Raw genomic sequence first — 15552 nt, forward strand, 5'->3', positions numbered from 1 at the left:
TCCAAGTGGACGTCATTCTTGCATCTATATTCCTACTTTGGACAATGTAGTGAGGCTGGACAGAGTTGGTGCCCCAGAGACTAATGCTTTATTCTTATATGGTGATGCAAGAATGGTTTGGATTTGAGATATAGTTCAACCCCCTGACACAGGGACATCTTTAATTAGATCAGGATTCAGCCTGACTTTGGATCTTTCCAGGGATGGGGTATCTACAGCCTTTCAGTGCTTTCTTGTTCCAGTGTCTCACCATCTTGTAAATAAAATTTATCCTTATATTATCAGGGTCTAAATCTACCCTCTTTCAATTTAAAACCATTAGCCTTTGTCTAGTCACTACAGGTCCTGGTAAAAAAAAAAAATAAATCTTGCCCCCTCTTTCCTAGAAGTCTTTAGATATTGAAAAGTTGCAATAAAGTTTCCTAGGAGCCTTCTCTTTTCCAGGCTGAACAACCCCAACTCTCACAACCTGCCTTTATAGGAGAGGTGTTCCAGACCTGCACCTGCTCTAATGTGCTTGTGTCTCTTTGGTGCTGGGCATGCTTTGCTGAATGTAGCACTCCAGGTAGAGTCTTGCAAGTGTGGGACTATCGCCTCCTTTGCCATACTGGCTATTGTGCTTTTTGCACAGTTCAGGACATGGTTGGCCTTCCAGACTGCAAGCACATATTGTCATCTCATGTTCAGTTTTTAATTTACTAGTTACATGCAAGGACTTTTCTGTAGGGCTGCTCTCAATCCCTTGTATTGATACCAGAGATTACCCTGACCCAGGTTCCCATGGCCCCACTCATTAAGCTTGTTGAAGTCCCTCTGGATGGCATTCCTTCCCTCTTTCAAATCAACTGCACCACTCAGCTTAGTGTCACGTGCAAACTTGCCGAGTGTCTTCACTACTTCTGTCTATTATTAGGAATTACTGTCACCTCTTTTCCAATGCCAGCAGCACTTCTCTGTGCATCTCATAGCAAGACATGATTAGCTGATGTTTGGGTGATTGTTGTGGTAGTTTGGAAAATTCTTCAACATGGGAATTTGCATTATTCATTTTGGTGGCATGGTACTCAGTGAGGACTAGTCTAAGTGTATCATTAAGGAAACCTGTGGAAATTTGCAAGGGGTAACAATGGCTCTGGATGTGATTGGCTTGTGCTAGTGTTAGTTTATCTTCAAAAAACCCCAAAACTAAGTAGAAAAAAAAAAAGGAAGAACTGTCCACACTTGGAAAAAAATTAAAAATCTAACCTAAAAATACAATATAGTATAAACTTCTTGTTGGATTGTAGAACAGAATTACGATAATAAAGCGAATGAGGTAGCTAAAGAGAATTAGAGAGGGCAAATACTAGTCTGAGATGTTAGGGAAAATGTTCTTTGGGCATTTTGTAACTGACAAAATTATTTTTGGCATTTTTGGGTCAGGCTGATGTTTTGGTTGTTACTGTGAAAGAAATTTACTTAACTGTTCTTTCTAATGCAGAAGATTTCTCCTGAAGGCATGGATTGTAGAATCTGTACAGACCCGTGTGTTTGTACACCTGTACGTCATGTACATCTGTAATTAACAGACCTGTAAATAGTAACCAGTTTAGATATGACAATAGTGTGTTTTGTTTGGATTTTTTTCCCCTTAGATCTCTTATGGCTGATACTGGAATAAGAATGTATTTTATAAAGTGGCTCTGAGTTTAACCTTGTTAAAAGAAAACAGAAGCTTTCTGAAACAGAATTTCACAGAAACAGGAAACTGACTGGTGCGGTCTATCAGCACCATGGATGTGCTCACTTTATCATCCAGCATCAAATCAGAAGGCTGAATGTCCTTTATGCATGACCTATGCAACCTCCTTCATTTTTTTAAAGTCTGTATTTCTGAGCAGTTTTAGGCAACATTGCCTTGCAGTGGCTTTCTCAGACTCTATGCCTGAGGTCTTTAACCTACACTTTGTTTGTTTTGGCCCTTCTTAGCAAGTCTTTTACTCTTGCTTTTATACAGATCTCTTGAGATGAAACACTCTTAATTTTGTATTAATGCAAATTTGGGGTGGCTGATCCCACTGATGGAATGTGACTATGGAATACCAGTGAAAGCTGACCACACTGCAACTTCTTTGAACTATTTTGTGTCAGCATTTAGTAGTTCTCTGGTTTGCAGTGTTTCTCATTGGTTGTTTAGCTTGTGTAGCTTGAGTCTTCTGAATGAACATTTTATAATGTGGCATGTTCTCATGCTAGGGAAGTCCCCAAAATACCCTGAAATGATGATAGCTCTATTTCTGAGAATGTGTAGTCTGCAGACTCCTTTGAGTGTCTACCTAATTTAATGTGGAAAGAACATTGACAATAGATTTGATTTAAAAGAAAAAATAACATTACAATGCTCACGGCCACCTGTACTCTGTGTTTCATCAGTGCTAATGTGTAAGAAAAGAGCAGTAATTTCATTATTATCAGTGTTCATTATTCTTGTTAGATGTTGTTTTTCTGTTATTGGAAGGGAGTATGGAAGTGAGCTTCAGATTTATCTGCAAGGATAAACAGAATCAACAATCTGCATTTTATTCTTATTTCTTCTGTAGCTTGTTTCTTCTGTGTGTGTTTATGTATATATAAATTGTTTTTAGATTGCAGCTTCTTATGGAAAGGTGGTTTCTGTCTTTGAGCCAGTTAGCCTCTTGAAGGAGAACAGCAGTCATCATAATGTAAGTAATTTATCATTCCTTGATTTATTGACTCAGTTATAATGCCTGACCCATATTTCTGGTTTGCTTTAAAGATGAAGATTTCTTTGATATCTTCTTTTAACATTAGTATAAAATTGAGACATAAAATAATCCTTGGGAAGCAAAAATGGTAGGAGAAGGGCAGAGACATGTTATTAAAAAAATAAATACAAGTTTTACTGTAATGCTTCATACTGCCGATCTGTCTTCCCCTACAATTTGTAACTGAAATATTCCAGAATGCAAAATGATGGGCACAAGCCCATTCTCCAGAAAGCATGGTTGTTACAATAGGAATTCTTTGAACTATCCTGTTTATCCTGTATGTCCAGACATGTTTTACAATTCTTATTTTAACTAAATATGGAATATTAAATATGGTATATGGAACTAAATGATTTTTGGTCAAATCTGCAATAGTTTCAGGAAGTCTATGGCTTTTTCAAAATATCTGGCTGAATGCTTATACTTCAGTGTTATAACAGTGGGAGATAAGCATGATACTTATTCTCTTGATAGCATGGCTTAGTTTTGATGACAGTGATTTAGTGAATTGGCAGCCAGAATCTTAATTTCTAACTAATAAAGTGATTTAGAGCAAGTTGTGATGTAACTATATTTCTTACATGGAGAGGATTACCTTAGAAGCATTGGAGTCTAATTAAAGTCCATTTGACAATATGAAAGCTTTGACAGCAGTTGCTCAAGTTGATTCTGTCTCTCTTCAGGGCTTTGGTCTTCGTTTATGTTAATACATTGTTTTATATGGCCATGTATTGTATTTCCTATTTTATACTAAGCAGCTCAGTTATATGGTACTTGGTGTTTCTATATATATTAATTAAATAGCTGGTATTGAAAAAGTTTAAAAATTGTCATCACTGGAAAGCAGTGGAATGAAGTAGTGGTAAAATGTGACTTCTTATGTTCATATGAACCTTTCAGAAGTACTCTTCTCTTTTGTTGGCCGTTGGAGCTGTTGAATCCATCCTGAAATTTCAAAGTTAGTGTAGTAACTGTAAGCAGTAGAGGAAGCACTGTCCAGCCATGATTTGCTCTCAAATATTTATAATTGAAGAAATAATGTTACTTTTGCACAATTAACCTCTATTCAATAATTTCCATCATACTTAGGTTGTTTTAAGAATGTCTCTTTACTTTTGGTTGGGATAGAAAGGAAAAAAACCAAACCCAAACTAAAGAAACAAAACCAACCAACCAAATCCTAAAAACCCAAACCAACAAAACTAAACCAAAACAGCAACAAAACACCAGCCAGACAAACATTTGTAATGAACTTCTGAAAGATATAATTGTTATATTTTAACTTTCATGTCTTCTGGTTTTATTTTTTTTTTTGGAGTGGGGGATGATTACTTTTTAAATGTGTGCCTTTGTGAATTAAGAAAAAAGCCTATTGGCTCTTCATATCATCTCAGTAATGATCACAGAATCACCAAGGTTGGAAGAGACCTCAAAGGTCATCAAGTCCAACCTGTCAACACAGACCTCATGACTAAACCATAGCACCAAGTACCACGTCCAGTCCCCTCTTGAATGCCTCCAGGCATGGTGACTGCACCACCTCCCTGGGCAGCCCATTCCAATGGCTAATGACTCTCTCAGTGAAGAACTTCCTCCTCACCTCGACCCTAAGCTTCCCCTGGTACAGCTTGATTTGAGTTTGTAATTCAGAGTTTCAAAACTTTGCAACATGTTATGAAGGAAGATAAATGTTTCTGTGAATTTCATCCTCAGCTTTTTCCGGTGCATGAAGTAATGATGCAAAATCTGAAGATAGTTGACTCTTGTTGTATATGTTAACAAAAAGGGAAAATCTCGTATGTGTTGTCTTGACCTTACTGAATTCCTTCGATTCATCAATACTACTGGTATTAGACACCAGGGTCATTGAGTGTGTTTTCATTTTTATGACTACCCTTCAAAAATGTCAGTTTCTTATGATGATTTTACATACTGAGATTTTTTTTCAAGCTATGTTTTTTAAATAAGCAGTTGGAAACTTCTATTTGTATGATAAAAATATTGGAAAGGTGTTTTGTTTAAAATTTAGAATAAATCTATTTTTATTAGATAAGCAGTAATTTTAAACATGTAAAAGTTGGAGAGTGTGGTGAAAACATATAATGTCTATGATAAAAGGGGAAGGTAAGGAAGTATTTTCATGCTAACGTTTGTGAATACTTAACATTTCAGACGTTACATTATCAGTGGCAGAAGAATGCTCAAATCTTACTGGAGACCATAGCACATAATCTAACATGGGATCCCACAGGTAAGAACAGAGTAAGAGAAACAGCTTTCTATTTGATTCTACAAAATAACTTTTGATTTAATGTTACCTTTCTTTGGGAACAAGGAAGAGATTTTTATTTTCTCCTAACATGATGGAGAATAGAATAGAATAGAATAGACCAGGTTGGATGAGACCTTCAAGATCATTGCGTCCAACCTATCAACTAATCCAACCCACCTAATCAACTAAGCCATGGCACCAAGCACCCCATCAAGTCTCCTCCTGAACACCTCCAATGACGGTGACTCCACCACCTCCCTGGGCAGCCCATTCCAATGGGCAATCACTCTCTCTGTGTAGAACTTCTTCCTAACATCCAGCCTAAACCTCCCCTGGTGCAGCCTGAGACTGTGTCCTCTTGTTCTGGTGCTGGCTGCCTGGGAGAAGAGACCAACATCCGCCTGTCTACAACCTCCCTTAAGGTAGTTGTAGAGAGCAATAAGGTCCCCCCTGAGTCTTTTCTTCTCCAGGCTAAGCAACCCCAGCTCCCTCAACCTCTCCTCTTAGGGCTTGTGTTCCAAACCCCTCACTTGTAGGAAAATCAAAATGTTAGGTGCATTAGTGTAATCTTACTTGATTATCCCAGTCTCAGCAGTGTCTAACATTTGAAAACATTGAATGGTAGGTCTTTGTGAAAGAAGGATGTCTCTATGTGTTTCTTTCAGAGAATAACTACTTAGAAATTAAAGTAATTTTTGCTATTTGAACTGTAGACACTCAAATCAAAAGACATGTATTTTATAATATGTGAGAATATCTTGTAGGACTGACCTAATCTCTGTCTGTTTAAAAGGGGAACGTGTGAAAAGCACACTGCCATTGTAGTAACTCTGCTGTCAAAAAGCAATTAAGATAATATCTGGCACATTTTGTTCTGCAGTTTCGGCTTGCAAACCTGTGGCTTTTCCTCTTAATAGATCTCTGTGTTTTGCTATTTGTTTTTTAGTTACACTGTTGTAAATATTTGGTTTAGGCACACGCCTTTTGACTGGATCCAGTTCTCTTCAGCTTTGGTCCAATGTTCCTTTGGAAAACCCTTCTGACCATGGCAATACTGAAAGAATTCACACTCAGCTTGGAGAATGGAGGTGTATCTGGCAGTGCAAGTAAGAGACTCATTTAAAGACAAGTAATTCTTTTTCCTTGTGGATTCTTGCCTTCCAGATGAAATACTTTATGTAGTTCAGTGATATCTTGATGCATACTGTTATTAGATAAATTATATGTGTAAACATGAATCATATTTGTCTTGAATATGTGACACTTCCTACAAGATTAGATGTAATTATTTGGGGGAAATTTGTGTTCCTAACTAGTTATTCAGTTACATTGAACATTAGTAATATCCTGAGGGAAGACTGCTATTGAGACTGTCCCAGTAGACTTCTTCTTGTACAAGAACTAAGATGGAAGGTAATTTGAAAATTACCATGCTTGCAGGACTGATTAAAATATACTTAGTTCTATGTTCAGTGTACTGCACCTTTCCTTTCTTCTTGCATATCCCCCTTTCACTCACCTTTTCCTTTTTCTGTGTTTGTTCTCAACATTTGGAACAGACATGCAAAGATGGATGCATTCCATCTTGTTGCATCTCTGAATGCTCTTTCTGTATTCATGATTTTGATATTTATGTCTGTGTATTGATATGTTCAGGGGAGTTCTAGTTTAGTACTTGCATTTATAAGAATTTAAATCACATTCCTTCCTGCCACAGGAAGACTTTTCTAATACATTAAGGGCTTTGCTCACCCAGGACTATCATACCATATGGCAGCCTTCTTAAAGTTAAATCTCCCAAAGTGGCTGGCTGGACCTACTTGAAATTATTCTTTGTGATACACTTATCATTCAGTAGTTCCCTGAATGTACTTTTTCTTATCCTTCATTTGTTTCTTTTTGTGTGTATTTTCTAACTTTCATCAAGGATGTGTTTAAAATCCAAGATGATGCAAATGACAACTTAAAAACTTATGTTTGTGTATAATGAACGTTACAGATAAAAAACAAGTTGAAGCCTTACTCAATTTGAGACACCTTTGAGCCCTCATGTCTCAGCTTAGTAAGAGCATGAGTCAGGCTGTAGGTAGAATGCAATGGCTATGGCTTTAGAATCTGAGGTTGGGGTAACAGTAGTCAAGGTCATACAGGTAGTGTTTTTCCTCTGTCCCTTCAGTCATGTGTTTTGCATTTATGTCATAATCCTTAAAAGTTTTCATAGCTCTCTAACTGTTTCCCTGTTTTAAACTGTTTTGTGGAGGAGAGAAGCTGGGTGTTATGTCCCTGGAACTAGTTAGGTCCTGAAAAGACTCAATAGAACTTGCTTTGTCAGTTCACCTTCATGCTGGCATTTGTATTTCAGTTAGATGTAGAATAGTTGGGGTTTTTTTAAGAAGTTTGCAAGATAATGATTTTGCAGTAGTACCCTTTGTTAAAATGATTTTTAATGTAAGAATGAGGTATTTGCAAATGACCTAATATTGACCCTACCTGGAAAATGTTGCCTCAACCTGTATGGAAATCGACTTTCTTTGATGCACAACTTTTTAAATGGACTTGCTATTGTTACTGCAAACAGCAAATATATCATGCTTTTGTTGACCAGATGGCTAACTCAGTGCTTCTGAAAGTTAGGCCTTACAATGTGTTCTACATGTCTAGTAAGGATAGAAATGTACATCCTACTTGTGCTGCACAATTAAATTATTGTATGTTCTTGTTGCTATTAATAAACCTGTTGCTTAGGCAGTAGCTCAGTGCTTCAAAACCTGTAAAAGCAGCTCATTTATTTCTGTTTCCAGTGAAAGTGCAGCAAAAATGAACCACATACTTATGTTTAAATTATTTTAGTGTGCCATCTTTTACCAGAGTAAGTAATGTAAAAATTACTTTCAGATACTTCTTAACTACGTTTTCCTTTTTAGATCTTTTTGTTTTCTTGAGTTACAGCTGTAGGAATTAAGAGACATGGTGATGTCTTTTAGATAAGTTGGAAGAGCAGATATCAATTTGAAATCTGTGTCAGTGTGAGGTGGAAGTAGAGCCTGTGTGCATTTAATCATATGTTCAATCAAAACAGCAGCTGTTTCTCTCATAGTTTGGAATACTTGATATTGTAGCGCTGCCAGCCACCTCTGAATTGAACCCTCAGTTTCCTGGTTTTGCTGTATGACTACACCCAGGAGAGGCACAAAAGTTTACAGCTTAAGTCCTCCAGACTTTGCTCACACATTTATTTCATACAATAAAATTGACACTTGCATATAAGAATGAAACAAATATTCATAAGTTCAAGGGGGGGAAAAAAAATCTAATGTTCTGAAAAAGTTCTTAAAACGTACTTTCTGTTTTCCATTGTCTGTATTTCATAGAACTGCTTCTCAAGTGTGTTTAATGAAGTTTTCACCAGATGGGGAGTTTTTTGCTACTGCTGGAAAGGTAAGCATTTTGTCCCATTGTTTTGTGCTAATTCAGATAAGCTGTTAAAGCAAACAAAAGTACACCTTTTTTTTTTTTTAAATATTTTAAATTTTTTCCTACTGTTTTTATTGTGCTTACTTTTAGTGCATTGCTTCCAGTAATGCCTCTATGCATCTCTACATTTTAGTAAATAAGAATTTTGGAGAAAAGTAGTCTGGGAGAGTGGAACCCATCAGCTATTCACAACTTTGTTAAAATACATTTTTAAATCAGTACAAAATTATGAGACCTCAGCAAGAGAAGAGTTTCAGGGAATGGGAGACATCTATGGATGAGCTCAGTGCCAGATGTCCTAGTGAGGAAATACTCAGTATCTCATTGTTATTCTAACCCCACTAATCAGAAACACATATTTTTGTGTAAATGTGTCTGTATACCTATTTCCATGCATAGAAGAAAATTTATGTTCCCCTCCACAGCATATTTGCATGTAGTGAATGTCAGTGTTTGTGGCCAGCTTAGAGGTTAGTTCTGTCTGCTCTGCTTTGAGCAGTTTATCTGCAAAATCAATAAAACCCATGCAAAACAAGCAAAAAAAATTAAAGCAAATTATCACTGAGTAACACACATTTTGCCCAGTTATAGGTGTTTGTTTTTCCCTCTAAAGTTCGCATTTCAGATCACTATGCTTTATTGGAAGCCTAGCTTCTAATGCATTTGCTCTCTGTAAGGAAAATACAGAGATGTAACAAATCTGCAGAATAATTCAGATTTCTTTTTCTAGGTAAACTATGTTCCAGCAGATTAGTTGACATGTGAAGTGAAATACTAAACTTTTGTTATGATAAACTACAATCTGTTTAAAGACAAAACAAGAAGTTCCCACACTCCTTGCTTCACTTGTTTGAGGTATCATATTGCTTGCTGTATGCTCTGTGACATCTTTAGCCATCTACTGGCTAAAAGGAGAGTTATTCCAGTCATGTTGTGGTGGGTTGAAGTTTCCCCCAGCATTAACTTTTAGCCAGACTAACTCAGTTAGAAACAAATGAAGCTGTATTTACAAGCAAAAACTACACTCTACAATGGAATGCAATGAATATGTACAAAATATACAGCATTTACAATATTATACAGATATTTACAACTAGCAAACAACATGAAACCCCCTGGTCAAAAAAAAGACCAGGGAAGCTACTCCACTGTCACCCCTGCCCCCAAACCTCCCAGACCCCCCTGTACTGAGAGAGTAAAGAGAAGTACTGAGGAGTGAAGAGAAAAGTAGTGGGTTATGCTTATCTCAGTGTCAGCCAGAAGCAGCACGTTAACTTCTGGGCAAAGCAGAGCAGCCAAGATCATAGGAGAAGAGAAAAGGAATGAAAAGTCAAGAATTGTTATGGTACAGCTTCTTTTACCCCAGACATTTATCCAATGAATTTGATTAGAACAATCTTTTGTTGTCCTTTTTACACCCAATAGTGATTTATTTATATTTTTCTACTTTTCTGCTTGAAATCTGAAGCTAAATTTTAAAGGCATAGCCTAAAACTACCACAGACATTTAGGATAACTGTCACTTTACAAAAATTTGAGTACAGGTTTCATTTATAAAGGGGAAAAAAAAAGATTTGTCATTGTATCTGTAGTATATATACTATATGTATTTCACTTTCTTTTTGGGTCAAAGTTAATATTTTTTTAAAAAGTAACATTTTAGTGGATGTTAATGATAATATATGATTGAATTTTGGAAAAAGAAATCACCCCTATAGAAGCCATTTTCAGATTAATGTCCTTGTGGAGCGTTTAACTGGAATCTTATGATCTATTGTGTTATTTTACATTGCAAACTGCATACCAGAATTACTAGTTTAGCAGGAATCAGTAGGCAAAATTGCTAGGTAGGAGAGAAAAAAAAAAGGCATTTTTAACCATGAATCACTAAGTTAATTGCTTACAGGGTCTTGAAAATGCACCTTTGTTTCTGTTAATTTTTTATGAGAGAAGACACTGGTCAGCAAAACAACCTCCAGTAGGGTCTTGTTAAGTATACCAGAGTTAATACAATATTTCAGTACCATTCATGTTTAATAGTTGCTCAATAATTTACAAATCCAGATCCAGATTATTTTGTCTGCCTCTTAAAGGCATAAGGCCATTAGCAACATGTGTTTTTTTTTTCAGTTCATGTATGTGCTTATCTAAGAAAAGCAGGCTGAACTGTACTGGGCTTGATTTTTTGAAATGCTGTTTATGACACGTCTTTGTATTCCTAATACTTATGTTTGTGTTCATAGGGTTTGGGGAATTTGTGTCAAAAATATTAACATTTGAATACCAGCTCAAGCCAGTACACATGCATTTCTGTGGTTAAAAACTGTCAGCTAAACAGAAGGAGCACAATTAAATCCATGTTTGCAATAGCATGAGAGATTAAAAGGAAGCACTGCTACTGTGTTTCCTTTAAGATGGGATATTTAGTGATTTTTCTGTTTGCCAAAATAACTTTTTATCACCAGAAAAGTATTTTACATAGAAACAAAACCCCAGGAGACATATCCAGAAGTACTTGATGTGCATCATATTCTTTACTTTTTTATTTTCCCCAGGATGATTGTCTTGTGAAAGTATGGTACAATACAGACAGCTGGCGGTCAACCATAACTCCCCCTGGTGCCAGTCCAGAAAAACAACCAAAGGAAGCTGATTTTTCATTTGTTTATTTGGCTCATCCTCGATCAGTAAATGCATTTTCATGGAGGAAGACCAGTAAATTCATGCCACGGTCAGTAGTTCTATTAACTGACGTTTGTAAATTGCCCAACCCCCCCCCAAACTGAAGAGTCTTCCCAGCTATACAGTTGTCACACAAGTTACACAGTTTACTTCAGTTAAGTTTGCATACCTTCTATGTGATTGTGTAATTCCTTCACAATGAAGTTCTTGAGAGGATGGTAAGTATGCTTTTATCTGGGAAGGACCTGGAAAGAGGGAAAGGAATTTCCACAGACTGGCTTAGAGATCAGACTAAAGATAAGATCTGCTGTTGCAAAATTACCTTGCTTTGCATGATTTTTTTTTATTGAGCTGCCTTAAGTGACCATTCAGGCATTTGGTCTGAGCTTGTTCTTCTCTGTCCTGATGGAGTCAGAGCGATTCTAAAGTCCTGTCCTATGTAATTTTTCTCACTCAAATATTTCTTTTATTTTCTACCTAGTACAAACTTAGACCTTTGTCAGAAAGAGTATCTGGAAATGGAATTAAAATGATCATTTGGAATTGATATTTTGGATTTTATTATTCTTTTTTTCTTTGCTTGTATTCTGATGATTCCTAAGTGATCTGTTTCTGCTTTCCACCAGTAATTGCAATCTCAGAGTGAAGTGCTGTTAGTTTTGTGTCCTGCACCAGTCTCTTTGATTATTCCAGATAAGATATTTGAACGCTGTGTACCTTTGTGTGTGTGAGCCAAGTTTATGATTTTATTTATTTTTTTTATGCCAGCCTTCAGATACAATACTCTTCATAAAGCCATTGACATAGTGTAGTTCTTAAGTCAATTTTGGAAATTCACCTACTCTGTGATTCCTAAGGGAGTTTGCTGCTGCACATTCCAGTCAGATGTCCATGTAGTTTTAGCTAAATCAAGTTGTGAACTTAGATGAACTTGACACCTGTGTATTTTAGTGCCTATCTTAGGTTAATTGGGTATTTATGTAACAGAAATTGCATTTGGAAAAAAACTGTCATTAAGAAAAGATTTTAGTTTTCCATTGACTGTGTTTCCTGATGTTACCTTGCTTTTGCTGTTTTAGAGATGTAATTTTGAAATTACTCTGTAGCAGTAAGATCTGGGGTACTGGGGACAGGTACCCAGAATATGATTAGCTTTCTATGTGAAAGACTTTAAAAAATAAAATATAGATTTTGCTGTAACTAATTCTGCAAATTGGCATCCCTTATTTGTTGTTGTTGCATAGTGTGTAATGAAGTTTGAAGTAATTCAGATACTTGAAGAGGTATGGATGTCTTTCATAGATAATTTTTTTCCTAAGAACGTACTGTTGAGAGGTATTTTTCCATAGTATCTTTGAGTTACTTGGTGCAATTCTGAAAACTGATAATGGAAAACTTGCTTTATTTTGATGCTATGTGATAGTAAGCAGCTCCTTCATACCTTAAATTCTCTCTTGTTAGTGGGGCTGTCTGCAACGTTCTCCTGACTTGCTGTAAGGATAATGTTTGTCGTCTCTGGGCAGAGACTTTGTTACCCAATGACAGTCTGTTGTACGGTGGAGGATACAACAATTGGAGTGAAGCAGTGAACTTCACAAGTAACTTCAAGAGAAACACTTCAAGTAAGGAGAAAGTGCAAAATGCTTTAGAGGTAAGAAGTGAAATTGAACAGTGAAACTGCATGCATGCACGCACATGTAATTTTAGACAGGATTCTAACTAGTAATTAGACCATGTATCCTAAGGTGAAATTCATTATACCATAGATGTGCACCAAATGTTCTAAAAGAGTGAATTTGCTTTAAATCTTTCATGGGAATGCTAAGCTGATACCCATCCTACTGAGTTTTCATATTTAAAGACGCACTTCTTTTGTTGCTACTGCCTCTTTTGCTCTGGTGACTGGAGGGAGATGCTTTACAGTATATAGTTCAAAGGCCTAGGAACGTTATGTTCAAAACCCACTAATGATGTTTCCTTAAAATAAACAGTAGGGGCTTACTCGTTATCTTTGAAGTTGTGGGGTGTTCTGGCTTCTACAACTGGAAAAAACAGTGATAATATGGAGTAAAGAAAGATAGCCTTTCCACTCTAGTCCTCAAGTAAAGGAGAGTGCTCCTAAACTGTGTCTATAAGAGAAATGATACTCACCAGATAGTGTTTCCCAACCACTGGGAAGCAGGGGGAAGGTGAAGCATTAGTGGTCTCCTCCAAAACTGTGTACCAGATGTGGGCATTTTGCTATTTTAATGGAGTATGCTCACAACTCTTTCATGGCACAAGGCATATGTGGTGGTTTGAAAGGAAAGGCTCTGCTTTGCCTCCCCCACTGAGAAAGAGACCACGGCTAAACCCAGTCGGAGAAAATGAGATTATATTTTACAAGGAAACAGATTAGATGCAACACAACAAACACAGGTATTTTACAGTATATACAGGAATATACAGCAAATGAACTCAACCAGAAATCAGACCCCCCACAGAGGGGGCTTCCCCCTGTGCCCCCTTCAGCCCCCTACCTCCCTTCTCCCCCAAAAGAGGTAGAAGAAGAGACGAGGACAGTTAACAGGGCAGGAAAAGAATAAAGGCCTTGCACAGGGAGTTAGTATCTTATCTTAGTTGGCCAGAATCCCAGAAGCAGATCCAGCCGAAAGGGACAGCGAAGGAGGGAAGACTGAGAGAAAGTTCCCAACTCCCCTGGGTCCAATCTCTCTTCCCACAATCCTACCAATGAAATTCGTTTAGAAAACCAAAATATTTTACAAACATTTAGCCAGTGTGCCCCTTCCTTAAAGGCACAGCGTCAAACGGCCACAATCCACCCCTTCTAAACAATTTCATTGGTCGTTCGCACTGTCCATCCAATCGGAAACAATATTTACAGTTTGTGAGTAAAGTTCATAGTCCGTTCCGGCTATACTCAGATGTAGATGATTCAGAAGTCCAAAAAGTCAGGAAATAAGAAAATGGAAACCGGCTTGTCTCTCCGTAGACGAAGTGAAGAAAAAGCAAACAGCCACACAGGGACTCTCAGTTGACTCAGGGCTCTCAGGGTTCGTGCACGGTAGATTCCTCAGGGATTCTTCCTTTGGGCGCGTTGTAGCTGTACAACAGTCTGAAATTAAGCTCTTTCAGCTAAAGTTAAATTTCTTTGTGGAATACACTGAATTTCACCATTCTCCTGCATTACCCAATAAGTGTGACCCGGACCTTCTGCTGAAACCACCCCTCGGACAGGTTTAGCCTCTCCTGAGGGTGAAAATACCCAAACAGTTTTACCTAATAGATTCTTTTCTCTAACAACAGGAACTCTATCACCTTCTACTCTCCGTAGCAGATCTGAATGTGCCGGTCCAGCTCGGTTCACTGAACCTCTACTATTCACCAGCCAGGTTGCTTGTGCTAAATGTTTCTCCCAGTTTTTCAAAGATCCACCTCCCATGGCTTTGAGAGTGGTCTTCAACAAACCGTTGTAGCGTTCAATCTTCCCTGCAGCTGGTGCATAGTAAGGAATATGGAAAATCCACTCAATACCGTGCTCTTTTGCCCAGCTCCTTACAAGGTTGTTCTTGAAATGAGTTCCGTTGTCTGACTCAATCCTCTCTGGAGTTCCGTGTCTCCACAGGATCTGTCTCTCCAGACCGAGAATGGTGTTGCGTGCAGTTGCATGTGGAACTGCATAAGTTTCCAGCCATCCAGTGTTCACCTCTACCATAGTAAGCACGTACTGCTTACCAGAACGAGAACGTGGTAGAGTGATGTAGTCAATCTGCCAAGCTTCACCATATCTGTACTTGGACCATCTGTCACCATACCACAAGGGCTTAATTCGTTTTGCCTGCTTAATAGCAGCACAAATGTCACAGTCATGGATGACTTGTGTGATAGCATCCATAGAAATGTCTATGGATCTGTCACGAGCCCATTGGTATGTTGCATCTCTGCCTTGATGTCCTGATGAATCGTGAGCCCACCGAGCTAAGAATATCTCACCTCGGTGTTTCCAGTCGAGATCAAGTTCAGAGTCCTTGTCTACTTGAGAAACTCTTGCAGCTAAATCTGCCTGATGGTTGTGCTGCTGTTCCTCAGTAGCTTTGCTCTTAGGAATGTGAGCATCAATGTGTCTCACTTTCACTGGAATTCTCTTGATTCGATCAGCAATGTCTTGCCACAGGTCGGCTGCCCAGATGGGTTTTCCTTTCCTCTGCCAGCCATTCTTTCTCCAGTTCTTTAGCCAACCCCATAGAGCATTGGCTACCATCCATGAGTTGGTGTAGAGATAGAGCTTTGGCCATCTCTCCCGTTCAGCTACGTTGAGAGCTAGCTGGACAGCTTTTACCTCTGCAAACTGACTGG

At 37.8% G+C, this 15552-nt stretch overlaps 1 protein-coding gene across 1 annotated transcript in view; it reads left to right on the plus strand.

Annotated features, from left to right (window-relative positions):
- Nucleotides 1–15552, plus strand: part of DMXL1 (Dmx like 1) — a 90532-nt gene that overhangs the window by 16095 nt on the left and 58885 nt on the right. Inside the window, exons 3-8 of the mRNA XM_054178766.1 lie at nt 2625–2702; nt 4941–5019; nt 6014–6146; nt 8412–8478; nt 11070–11245; nt 12658–12847. Coding sequence (XP_054034741.1) covers nt 2625–2702; nt 4941–5019; nt 6014–6146; nt 8412–8478; nt 11070–11245; nt 12658–12847 — 723 coding nt within the window. The remainder of the gene's footprint in view (nt 1–2624; nt 2703–4940; nt 5020–6013; nt 6147–8411; nt 8479–11069; nt 11246–12657; nt 12848–15552) is intronic.

Source organism: Dryobates pubescens, chromosome Z (assembly GCF_014839835.1).
Source record: "Dryobates pubescens isolate bDryPub1 chromosome Z, bDryPub1.pri, whole genome shotgun sequence".
Taxonomy (NCBI): domain Eukaryota; kingdom Metazoa; phylum Chordata; class Aves; order Piciformes; family Picidae; genus Dryobates; species Dryobates pubescens.